General features: G+C 53.5%; 1 protein-coding gene across 10 annotated transcripts in view; it reads right to left on the reverse strand.

Moving 5' to 3' along the window:
• Positions 1-251: 251 nt before the first annotated feature.
• The window catches only part of TTC13 (tetratricopeptide repeat domain 13), a 45,087-nt gene continuing 33,120 nt past the window's right edge, over positions 252-12,218 (reverse strand). For 6 of the 10 annotated variants that reach the window (XM_070401052.1, XM_070401051.1, XM_070401049.1 and 3 more), the window contains 10 exons: positions 11,493-11,625; positions 9,784-9,876; positions 8,562-8,645; positions 7,775-7,859; positions 6,412-6,521; positions 5,049-5,184; positions 3,881-3,960; positions 2,430-2,508; positions 2,218-2,297; positions 252-1,121 (listed from right to left, as the gene is read on the reverse strand). In XM_070401052.1, the coding sequence (XP_070257153.1) occupies positions 1,007-1,121; positions 2,218-2,297; positions 2,430-2,508; positions 3,881-3,960; positions 5,049-5,184; positions 6,412-6,521; positions 7,775-7,859; positions 8,562-8,645; positions 9,784-9,876; positions 11,493-11,625 (995 nt within the window). In that variant the 3' untranslated portion in view covers positions 252-1,006. The remainder of the gene's footprint in view (positions 1,122-2,217; positions 2,298-2,429; positions 2,509-3,880; positions 3,961-5,048; positions 5,185-6,411; positions 6,522-7,774; positions 7,860-8,561; positions 8,646-9,783; positions 9,877-11,492; positions 11,626-12,218) is intronic. The other 4 variants (XM_070401053.1, XM_070401050.1, XM_070401047.1 and 1 more) reach the window with 1 other exon arrangement.

Raw genomic sequence — 12,218 nt, forward strand, 5'->3', positions numbered from 1 at the left:
GAATGGAGTCGTGGGTCCACAGACGACGGTGGGCAGGCCCTGGGGTCAGAGGACCAGCTGGAATCCGGGCCCCCACCCCCTTCAACAGCTGGTGACCTTGGACAGTCAGGACTCCCTGCACCTCAGCTCCCTCGCCTGCAACGTGAAAAGCAGCGACACCTGTCTACCATGAGCGCAGCCAACACAAACACTAGTAACCGAACGCAGGGAAGAGGTTCGCTCTTCAACCAAAATCAACAAAGGAAGACGAGTTGGAAATGGCAAGTTTAATGAGCCCATTTCACTCACGGTCATGTACCCTGTCTGCAAAAAATCGTCAGTACTTTTCTGAATGCTCTTATGCCTGAAGTGAAACTCGTTCACAAAATAAAAGCATACGTGATCCAGTGTCTAACACCAGTGATTCAGAGAAATCACCCCTGTTTATTTTTCCCAACAAAGAGGAAAAAAAAAAACATGGTTCGATAATTCAGTGTTTTGGTTGCTGGCAAAGACCGTCCGCACCTTCAAAGCTGAGCTCCCGGCTGCGGGCTCCGCGCAGGCGCTGACGGCCGGCACCCCCACGGAAGCCCCAGCGGAGAGCCGGCATGTGAGGTCACAGGAGTCGGAGCCAGACGCCCGGCACGATGTGCATTAAAAAAAAAAACTTTGGGAAAACGCAGACCTGCACAGGGAGGCAAACACTCCTGCTGCCACTGGTTCTGTTCCTTTTCATTATTAGTTTTTGGTTGTGAAGTAAACTTTTTTGCTGTGAGGGAGGAGCTGTAGGACTTTTAAGCGGAAGCCAGCAAGCCACTGGCTAGTACACACGCCTTCCCTCCCCCCAAATCCTCTCATGATTTCTGTTCTGGTTCCGAAAGTAAAGAGAACGATTTCAAGTATTCAATTCCTATCAAAAATTGGTATCAAAAGTAACAAAGGACCTAATTTCTTTGTAATTCCACGTTTTAAAAAATAACTTAAGAAGCACGAGTCCGCCCTTTACTGTGTCAACCCCGCAGCGTGGCTAGAGCTGCTGCAGGCAGCGCGGCGAGGAGTCGGCGTTCAGCACCTCGATCATGGACCGCAGCGTGGGGAACGTCTCCGACACGGAGGGCAGGGCCTTGTAAGCAGGGGAAATGCTGAAGAGGAAAAACACAGGAGGGGTGTGAGCAGTCACACACTTTTACAAAAAAGGCAGAGCTTATGCTGTCTTCCTTCCTACTGTGACACCCACTTTCCAACAGCCCACAGATGTGGTGACAGTTACTACAAAAACATGGAGCTGGGAGCGGACACACCCTCCCTAGGCACCGAGGCACCAGAGGCTCATGCGATGAGCTGCTCACAAGTTCAATCCGAGTCTTTGGGAAAAATATTCAAACTGAGTTGCACATGGCCGTGAGGTGCACACGTCCCACGGGCGGGCACCTGTGTGGAGCAGGAAACCCGAAACAAGGGTATCCCGGGAGAACGTGGGGCCGCTAGACACGCGTGGCGAGGCTAACGGATGCACAGACGGAACCAGAGTGTCCGCAGACAGGGGCTCCGTCTCACAGCTGGGACCACCGCCCGGCTGGCAGAGTGGCCGCCGTGGCCTGTAGATGTGCAAGGCGCCACGTGGAGGTTACCATGGGAAAACGTGGAGAAGGAGCAGGGTGCGTGTGGCCACAGGGAGCTGGTTTAATCTTTGCTGACGGTCGAGGCATCTGCGAGCGGTTTCCTCCCAAGCCCACTCTCCTGCGGCTTCCACAGAGCAGAGCCAGGAGGGGCGGAGGCGGCCGGTCGCGTGGCGTCAGGCACTGTTCACTGACGCCTCAGTGAGGACAACGCCCACCTGCTCGGAACCGAGAGCCGTGCAAGCGCCACTGCACGGGCCACGGCTGCACGGGGACTCGGCCTGCGCGGGCTCAGCTCAGTGTCCCTCGCTCCTGAGCACGGAACCAGAGGGGCGGGGGTGAGCAGTACACGAGCCACGAGAGCTGGCTGTCTGGTTACACAAATAATAAAGACGTTTGTAACTTTCTTCACAGCGTCTGTATTCATTATTGTCACCCACACACTCCCCCTTGAAGGGGGTCTTCCAGGACCGCAGACCACCTGCCCTGCACGCTCACTCTGTGAGAGGAACTCGGGGAATCGAGCGAGTCCCAGCCCCTCAGCGGCAGCAGCCCCGGGAGTGACGGCCCCTTCTCTCCCGTCAGCTCAACACCCTCTGTGGACCCCGAGAGGACTGACCTTTTCAAGTTCATCCAGCTTTTGGCTACTTTGCTGAAGGCCTCGGAACCAGGGGCTGTCATGGCTTCAAAGTCCACCAGCTGAGAGAGAAGGAGTGTTAGGGAGCGGGTGAGACATGAGGTGCGGCTCTCCCTGGGACACCTGGTCCCCTCACGGGTCTTCACAAGCCACAGCCCGGCTGGAACGGCCATGCTCCCGGGCCCGCCACCTACCTTGCCCTTGGGGATCTTCCCGGCCACTTCCTTGCCGCTGGCCATCAGCGCCCCCACGATCACCGAGTACGCGATCACACTGTTTAAAGGAAGCACAGGTCAGTTCCCCCGCTCACCGGGCTTCCCGTCGTAAAGATGACATTTTCTTTCTCTTAAGAAGCCTCTGAACATTGAACGTAAGGTTGCTTTCATTTGGTTTAAAAGGTACAGACTAACTTACTACTACAAAAGGATCTACGATGGAAAATGCAAGGGTCAATGTGACCGAGAACATTCTTTTTCTGAGGATAAAAGCCTTCTTTTAATTAGGACGCTTCTTCCCGCTTAGGTTTCCGATTCCTGGGGACAATGGATTAGAAAATATGTCTGTTTATATTTAACAGCTTCACGTGGCTTGGCTGTCACATGCGTATTGACAATATACTTGGTAGATCCAGGTTAATCCTATCGCTTAAGCATTAAAAACTGGCCTTCAGAGAAGAAAAACAGAACTCGCTCTCCAGTGCCACCAGCGCGTTTGAAAAGCGATACGTTGTGTCCGTCTCCTTCCTGGCACCGAACACACTCACTCCTGATTCTCGCATCTCTGTGACGCCCGAGCGTGTGCCCGCTCCAGCCGACCCAGGCAGCCCAGGACGCAGATAACTAAGCGGGGTGAGCGGGCCCCTGGGACAGGAGTCGCCGGGGCTTCCCTACCAGGGAGGACCCCACAGAGGGCACGGCAGGCGCAGGAGGCGGAGGAGGCGGCAGGGCCTGGGCTGGCACAGCAGGAGGGAGCGGCCTGGGGGGACTTGGGGATGCGAGGAAAGGTGGGAGGCGGTGGGGGCAGGACCCTCAGAGGTTCCGCAGGGCAGAGAGGGAGGGAGGGGACGAGGCAGGATGGGGCCTGGCCCGGGCTCCTACAGACAGGTGCCAACAACAGCACATGCCAGCGACATGCACGCAGCACTGGGCACCCTACAGACACCTCCCTTGTTACTGACATCTAAACCTCTGAAGGGCTCATGAGCCAGAATTTATTCACATGGTAAAAGCAGTACAGAATGGTGGGTGGCTCAGAAGTATAAAACATTAGGGCTACAGGTCAATTAATGGCCAAAATTTGGGGGAGAGAGAAGAGGGTGGGTGACAGTGTGGGCAAATATGAAAATTAAGGTAGAAGGAGCACGAAGCCTGCACACAGTAGGCCTTCAATACACCTTCGTGGAACGAATGAGCCCCGAGCCAGAGCACTCCAGCACACAACATCAGGACTCTTGAGTAATTATTTTCGGTGATGTGGTAGATCACGGACATAATGTGGGGGTGGATTTTGAAAAAACCAAAAGGCAGGCTTCTGGTCTTTGACTAGGGTTACTTCTGTACCCACACCCACAGAGGGCAGTGTAAGCAAAAAAAAAAAAAACATGTTTTTCCATGTGAAACCTTTTAAAGTATAGGACAGCACTCACCTGGATCCTCGAGAGAGTGGCATTAAATTATAAAAGTAATAAACTAAGGATAAGATTAAGTTGCAAACAGCGTCAGCCTCCTAGGAAAAAAAGACACATGCCCGTGAGCTTACACACCAATGACAGACTGAGTCTTTATCAGAACCCATTGGGAACAGGGTCACCTCACTCCTCCCCCGCAGCTGCTCCCTCTGCTGACACCTGGTGTCCCCACAGGCCACTCCGCTCCCACAGCTGCTCCCTCTCCTGACACCTGGTGTCCCCATAGGCCACTCCGCTCCCACAGCTGCTCCCTCTCCTGACACCTGGTGTCCCCATAGGCCACTCCGCTCCCACAGCTGCTCCCTCTCCTGACACCTGATGTCCCCATAGGCCACTCCTCCCCCGCAGCTGCTCCCACTCCTGACACCGGGTGCTCTCCTGTAGTTTTGCTAACAAAAGGGTGCACAGTCCAGTCTAGAGCCGACCTTCCCAGCTGTTTTTACAACTGCAAACGTTTCTGATAAGCATACAAATCTCTACCTCTTTAATGCTATTTGCAAGGTCAGAATATACATCGAGATGAACATAAAGCACTTATTAGTATCGATTATGCTCTTGACAAGCCTCCCTACCTCAAAAGATTCTGGTAAGCCACCTCTGCATAGAGATTTAGGTGGTAAATATGCTTAATTATGTATAAAACTTAGATGCTTAATTATAAGAAGTAACTGATTAAAACTGCGAGAGAAATAAGGTGCCTTCGAGGGGCCACGGGCACCTGTTCCAGGACGTGGATGGAGTCCTCAGACTCTCAGCCCAGGGACAGCGCAGACATCCAGAGGACAGGCCAGATCCTGCCTCCAGGGAGCCCCCCTTGCGTTGGGGTGGGCAATGGAGGGACAAGGTCACAGACCAGAAAAGGTCACTTTCATCAGGGGCCACATTTTTCATTTCAATCATGACAAAACCCAAACGTATGATAATATAGTAAATATACATCCATTTCCCCCTCCCCAGTGACTGCAGTTACTAAATATGGGCACCGTCTCGATAAGCACATCTAAAATACGTACAGGACCGTGAAAGCTGGTTCAAGCATAAAATGCATCATCCCAATGAGAGGGCAGAGGCTTAACGTTTACAGAGAAGCGCGGGCAGCATGGACGAGAGGGACGCACACACCCACCCCAAACTCCGACGAGAGGATGAGCACTTTCCCCTTGGCCGTCAGGTCTTTGTAGAGGGCGTCGATTTCCGCGTGATATAACTGCGTCCTTTCTTCTGTGGTCTGAGTTTCCACAGAAAATAGTATGTTGCCGACCCTAAAAATACAAGAACGCGAGTCAGAGGCCTGGGCGCTACAACCCAGAGCCAAACTGAGAGTCAGAAAGGAAGCAAATGGCACGCTGACGTGGCTCAGGCCCCACAGCGAGCGGACCCCGCCTTCCGACCACACGGGTGAGGGATGGGCCACCCCACCTTTCTGACCACACGGATGAGGAAGAGGCCATGGGATGCCGTTTTCTCACAATACGGAAGTTGCTGGGTCTAACCCAGGGGTGGGCAAACTTTTTGACTCGAGGGCCACAATGGGTTCTTAAACTGGACCGGAGGGTCGGAACAAAAGCATGGATGGAGTGTTTGTGTGAACTAATATAAATTCAAAGTAAACATCATTACATAAAAGGGTACGGTCTTTTTTTTTTTTAGTTTTATTCATTTCAAACGGGCCGGATCCAGCCCACGGGCCGTAGTTTGCCCACGGCTGCTCTAGGGGATGTCAGGCCCGTCTTGCCCAGTCCCGCCTGGCCGGCCACCTTTTAATTAATTTCCTTTCAATGTGCTCAAGTCTGTGCACCAGGCCTCTAGTAGTTAGTAAAAACGCCCCTTTGGGGCTACTGAGCGAGTAAAAAAATAGGACACCCCCTAAATGGTCAATAACAAAAAAAAAGTAGTGCGGGAAACAACAACTTCCATGAAATGGAACACTAAGCAATTATTACACACGCTCAGGACATGGGACATGCCATAAAGCAATGGTGAGGATAGAAAAGCAATATGCACAACATAATCGGTTCCTAAAGAAAAGAACTTCAGGGTTTGTATTTGTTAATCTGTGCTTATCTGCGTATTCTGTTTTTTTATTTTTATCTGTGTATTCTAAATGTTGTACACCAGGCACTGTTCTTGTAATACATTAACACCTGCATTAGAAGAACTTGCAATGGCCTTCCATCTGCCAGTCTCTCAGCTCTGTTCGTCTTATTAGTGAAAGCCTTCCCCACAAAGCACTCCCAGAGCCCAAAGGGGCACCGCCACCTGAGCCATCACCCTCAGCACCGAGAAGGCTGTTACACAGCACAGTGAGGAGTCATCTGCCGTGTTAACACTATGGCTGTCATCTGAAGAAACGACTGTTTATGGCCACACGTGGCCTTGTTTTGCTTCGGGGGACAGGGACAGCGCTGCTGCGGAGTCTCCGTGGCAACCAGCACAGAGCACAGCCCACTCCCTGCACCAGCGACGGCCCCACCCGGCCGAGCACGTACTTGTCGCCGGTGATGGTGATGGTGAAGCCATCGTACTCCTTCCCTTGGTCCTTGAGGCTGGGGACCTTGGTGTTCACCGTGAACCCATCCTTCGTCTTAGTATTGAACTGCTTTCGGGGGAAAGAAAGTTCATGTTACTCGTGTACAAGTCACTGTAAACCCACACCCGCCGCTGTGCGGGGCGGACTCGACGCCCGTGCTCCCAGAAGGTCACCGAGGTCCCGGACACACAGACCAGCCAGCAGTGAGGGAGCACAGGCCCCAGCACGGACTCCGGGCCCAGCTCGCACCCCGCAGGGCCCCCACGAGGCCACAGAGAACCGCAGGCTCCCGGCTCCCGGCCCGGCCAGGGCGCCGCTCACTCCTGGAGCTGCTTTGGGTTTGGGTGGCTTCTATGCTCATCAGCAGCAGCAACTCTGATCGGAAGAGCTGCACCGACACCCGAACTCAGAGCAACACCGTGCCCGTGCTGCGCGCCTCCCGAGCGCGTCTGATTGTCCTGGAAAGTGTTCCCAGTGACATTTGCAACGGGGAACTTGGACCCACACCGACTCGGCAGATCACGGGCCAGGATGTTCCAGGGATCCCGCCAGCTGGCCCCTCTCGGCTGCACTGAGCCACTGCGCCCAGCACGCTTCCTCTTTAAGCCGACACAAGTCTGACATATTAAAACCTCCCTAAGCTGACTGTGTGTCCTGCCTAGAACCCGCCCGGGAACTAGAGGTTACAGGCAGAGGCAGCCAGTGCTCTGAGTGGTGCATCCCAGCAGCCCTGGTGGAGCCGTTCTGCCCTCACGGGGCGTTTGGTGGCCACAGCGATGAGGTGGGTGGGAGCCAAGACTACCCGATGCCCCTCTGGACTTTCCCGGAGACGAGAACCCAGTTATAACTTAGTAATGACCGAGGCCTGGGACTCCCGTTACAGTTTTAATATGCAGGGAATTTTCCAGGATTGCCAGCAGCACATACACTGAGGAAGCGGTGTACCATGTACTGCCTGGAACTTTCCAGAGCGTGGTTCACCATTTCAGAGAACCTTGTCACCCATGGCAGCGTCGATCATGAGACGCAAGTCACCACATGCTTGAAGCAGGATTCACCTGCGTGTATTTTTAAGGTTCCTTCTGTCTCCCACATCGACTGCTTCCTCACAGACCTGCTTCTATGCCTGAGAGCGATGCCTGAGTTTCACTTTATTTTGGTTATTACGCAGCGTGGGTATGCGAGGGTTTTCGGGCAGCGCACTTTATAAACCTGATGACACTGACAACGTAATATTAATACACATGGCGTTTAGCGACTCCAAGAAAGCTACAGCTTTACTTTTTCCCGAAGGTGTGCTGCGGACCTGAGGGTAAACTTACCTTCATGATCGGAAGCAGGTCTTCCACTTTGTGTACCTTCTCCAGGGCTTCTCTCACCTCCAACAAGCCTTTGGGGTTATTGGCACTAAAAGAGAGAGAGAAACGGGACTAAAATCAACACAGAAACGTAGTAATTGTGTGGTTGCCTCTCGCTGGGCCACAGCAAAAGTTTCTAAGTAATAGGAAGGGTTAATCTGAACGAGTCTGGCCCACAGAGGGGAATGAAGGAAACGGAGAAGCAGATTGGACGAGCATCCTGTGTGGCCATGAAACCTCATTCGCCGATTCCAACTCTGAAGTTAGAAGCAAATGCTTTTTCTTTGCTCACACAGAAGTACCTGCCAGGTTGGTGTTGTTGTTTTTTATTAATTTTTTATTTCCCTGCTAGGTTTTTATATCAATTTTGTATTTACTTGGTGATAATGACTCATTCAGAATTTTTTTTCTCCAGCGTTCTGTTCACTGTTATAACTATGTCTTTACATCTCCCTCCCTCTCCGGTGAGAAGAATAGATACTAAGACTGAAGTCCCTTATAAAGGATGCCAGAGAAGCATCCTGCCTTTGAGAAGAGACTAGGAAAGCCACAACATTGCGGTCCATGCAGTCTGTTAAGTTATGAAGAAGCAGGTTGACAAGTCACTATGAAAGGCTTCATGATTCCAAACACGATGTAAACATTTAATACACTTTGTTTACTACGTCAATAGGCTTAGTTTTCAAGTTTCAGAAACATAACAAAGATGTGAAATCAATCCATCACTAGGAAAAAGAATGTAAAGGATTACCCGTGATAAATAAGAATTCTGTCTTTAATAAAATGAAGAATTTTCTCAAAATACTCCAGGTATCTCATGTTTATCACCTGCCCCCTGTAAGGAAAACAATAAAGAATTTTTACAAAGGAATAGATGCCAAACAATATCGAATGTCCAAGTTAATTCAAAAGAACAACAAGAAATCGAATAGGATGAGGTAGCCACACCTACAGGAAATCCACCCGTTTGCAACCAGTGCACGGAGCGGCAAGGACTGCTTGTCAGCTCGTGCCGCCGGTTCTGGGGGAGGTGCCGCCCTGGAGATGCCCGAGTGGGAGGAAGGTCCTCAAGGGCTTCACGAGGCTCAGACGTCCGTGCCTCTTCCCTCCCCGGGACCCCTGCACTTTCCCAGCGACACGCCTTCTCCCCGTTCTCCTGACAGCGCTGCTGCTGCTCCGGCCTGATGTCCACCCGCAGGCAGCCCACCATCCCCACTACCGGCCCTAAAGGATTTCTCTCACATTTCTACGCCCACCCCCACCCCCAATCTTAAACCCCCCAGAACTCCATGCACAGCCACACGGTGATGTGCACACTCCACGGACATGTACACACCCGATTGGTGTCACATATGCATCTGATTGACGTACATGTCCAACATGTACACACCTATGTACACACCTGACTGCCATGCACATGTACAAGAAAATAGACACAGCCTACGTGTGTGCAACATGCACACACCCAACTGCTCCCCAGACTCCCCAAACCTCGAGTTCCTAACAGTCCAACAGGAACCCACTCATCGACACTCTGCCAGCTCTATGCCCACCCCCTTTGTGTCCTGTCACTACCTGGCCTCCTGGGACACCCACACACCTGAGCCAGACAGGACGTCTCCCTGTGGCCCGTTGCTCTCCCCGTGTCCACCCCCCACCAGCGCTCCTCATCCTACCTTCGCAGCATCCTCTCTCCCCTCCAACTCACTCTGCACAGCTTCCAGGCCTGGGTACCTGCTCACCTGAGCTATCACACAGCTTCCTAACCACTCCCCTGCCTCCCAGGGACCGTGCTTCCTCCCGCAGCGGGACCAGCTGCGAGACTGCAACCAGGACTGCACGGCAGAGCAGGTCCGTGCCGGCCCTCGTCCAGGTCACCAGGAAAGGAGCCATGGCCCTCTCATGGTCTCCAGGCCCACCATTGAGAATGAACTCCGATGAAGACAGAGAAGATGCACGGGGGGGGGTCCTACCTGATTAAATTGATGTGGTTGTTGAAACCTCTGCTCAGACTGCGGGCCGGCATCTGATCTAACCACAGCACTGGCTGGTCTGGGTCCGCAATCCTGTGAAACAGAGCGTGTGAGAGACGAGGCCTTCCACCGCCCAGGAAGGTCCCAACGCGTTAACAAGAAAACACCGTCTGCACAAGCGGGGAGAAAGCGGTGGCGCAGACCAAACTCCAACCAGCTGTCCCGACTGAGCCACGGAGGAAGTCAGGGCAGGCTCACGAGCAGAGCAGCACTTTCTCATGAAAGTGAGTATCATCCGTGACCCACGCCGGAGCTGGGCACCCCGGCACACACGGCAGCTATAGAGACGCGCACCCCGGCACACACGGCAGCTATAGGGACGCGCGCCCCCGCACACACGGCAGCTATAGGGACGCGCACCCCGGCACACACGGCAGCTATAGGGACTCGCACCCCCGCACACACGGCAGCTATAGAGACGCGCACCCCAGCACACACGGCAGCTATAGAGACGCGCACCCCGGCACACACGGCAGCTATAGAGACACGCGCACCCCGGCACACACGGCAGCTATAGAGACACGCGCACCCCGGCACACACGGCAGCTATAGAGACACGCGCACCCCGGCACACACGGCAGCTATAGAGACACGCGCACCCCGGCACACACGGCAGCTATAGGGACGCGCACCCCGGCACACACGGCAGCTATAGAGACGCGCGCCCCGGCACACACGGCAGCTATAGAGACGCGCACCCCGGCACACACGGCAGCTAGAGGGACGCGCGCCCCGGCACACACGGCAGCTATAGGGACGCGCGCGCCCCCGCACACACGGCAGCTATAGGGACGCGCACCCCGGCACACACGGCAGCTATAGGGACGCGCACCCCCGCACACACGGCAGCTATAGGGACGCGCACCCCGGCACACACGGCAGCTATAGGGACGCGCGCCCCGGCACACACGGCAGCTGTAGGGACGCGCGCCGAAGTCCATGCAAAGGCCACAGGCGCCCGCTCTTTCGAAACGACTGCTCTTCTGGCCGGTGCGGCTCAGCTGGCTGAGCGCCTTCCCACGCACCAGAAGGTGCCACTGCTGTTCCTAATCAGGGCACACGCCCAGGCTGTGGGCGCCGTCCCGACGGGGGCAAGGGAGGTAACCAATCAATGTTCCTCTCTCTCCCTCTCCCTTCCTCTCTCTAAAATAAATAAAAACATATTTTTTCTAAAAAAAGAGAGACTGCTTTTTCTAAAATACTTTTTAAAAAAATGTATGTGGAAACATGATAACTCCTATTTTGTCAATAGTAAATGAGTGTAATGATGCCAGCAATACTTGACAAATTTAGAGAGGATCATATAGTGAATGAGGCTTCTCGTTAGGAAATAAAACAGAACTCGAAACCTGTTGAGGAGACTTTCTTTTTAAAATCCTCACCTGAGGATATTCTTTCCATTGATTTTTAGAGAGAGTGGAAGGGAGAGGGAAAGACAGAAATATCGACGTGAGAGAGACACAATGAGTGGTTGCCTCATTCCCGAGCCCTGACCAAGGCCCGGGCCGGGGAGGAGCCTGCAACCGAGGTACGTGCCCTTCACAGGAATCAAACCCGGGACACTGCGGTCCGCAGGCCGAGGCTCTATCCACTGAGCAGCACTGGCCAGGGCGAGGAGACCTCGTCTCCGTCATGCAAATGCTGGTTACCGTCTCCACTTCACCGCGATGTCGAACATGTCCCTCCACTGCATCAGCCGCGTCTTCCCGTTCATGCGCACCTTCGAGCTGGTCCAGGTCCGCTGCACGGCCTGCATGACCTCCAGGGCGGCCAGGCCCATGGCTGCGGAAGAAACCGTGAGGGAGCGGCGGCCAGGACAGTGCAGCCTGAGCTCGAGTTTCAGGGGTAACTCCAGTCGGTAACAGCAGACCCTTGAACACTGGGTTGGAGCACTGGCCACCTGCACAGCTGGAAACCCGGGGACCACTCTGATTCCCCCAAACTAACTGCCAATGGCCTACTGCTGGCCAGAAGCCTTCCTTAATACATAAACAGTCGACTAACACATAGTTCATCTGTGATGTGTATTGTGTACTCTATTCTTAGGATACAGTAAACTTGAGAAATAAAAATGTTATTAAATCCTAAGAAGAGAAACTGCCTCCACAGTTCTGTGCTGTATATGCCGTTATGTTTACATCGTCTGTTGGCAAGACAACTGTCTGCCAGCACCCACATCAGTACTGTCTTAGGCGATGCACTGTGGGGGCAGCACCTGTCCACAACAGCAGACATGACACAGGGAAAGCTCATGTGGGAAAGTTCAGACGTATCTGCAGGTGTCAGGGTTCGTGCACTGACAGGGAAGAGCCAGCAATCTGACTGCTTTGGGAAAGCCGGAAATCTCTATGAGCTTCCACAGATGCACTGAAAAT

This window comes from Myotis yumanensis, unplaced genomic scaffold (assembly GCF_028538775.1).
Source record: "Myotis yumanensis isolate MYYU_CA2020_CCGP unplaced genomic scaffold, mMyoYum1.0.hap1 SCAF_22, whole genome shotgun sequence".
Classification (NCBI taxonomy): domain Eukaryota; kingdom Metazoa; phylum Chordata; class Mammalia; order Chiroptera; family Vespertilionidae; genus Myotis; species Myotis yumanensis.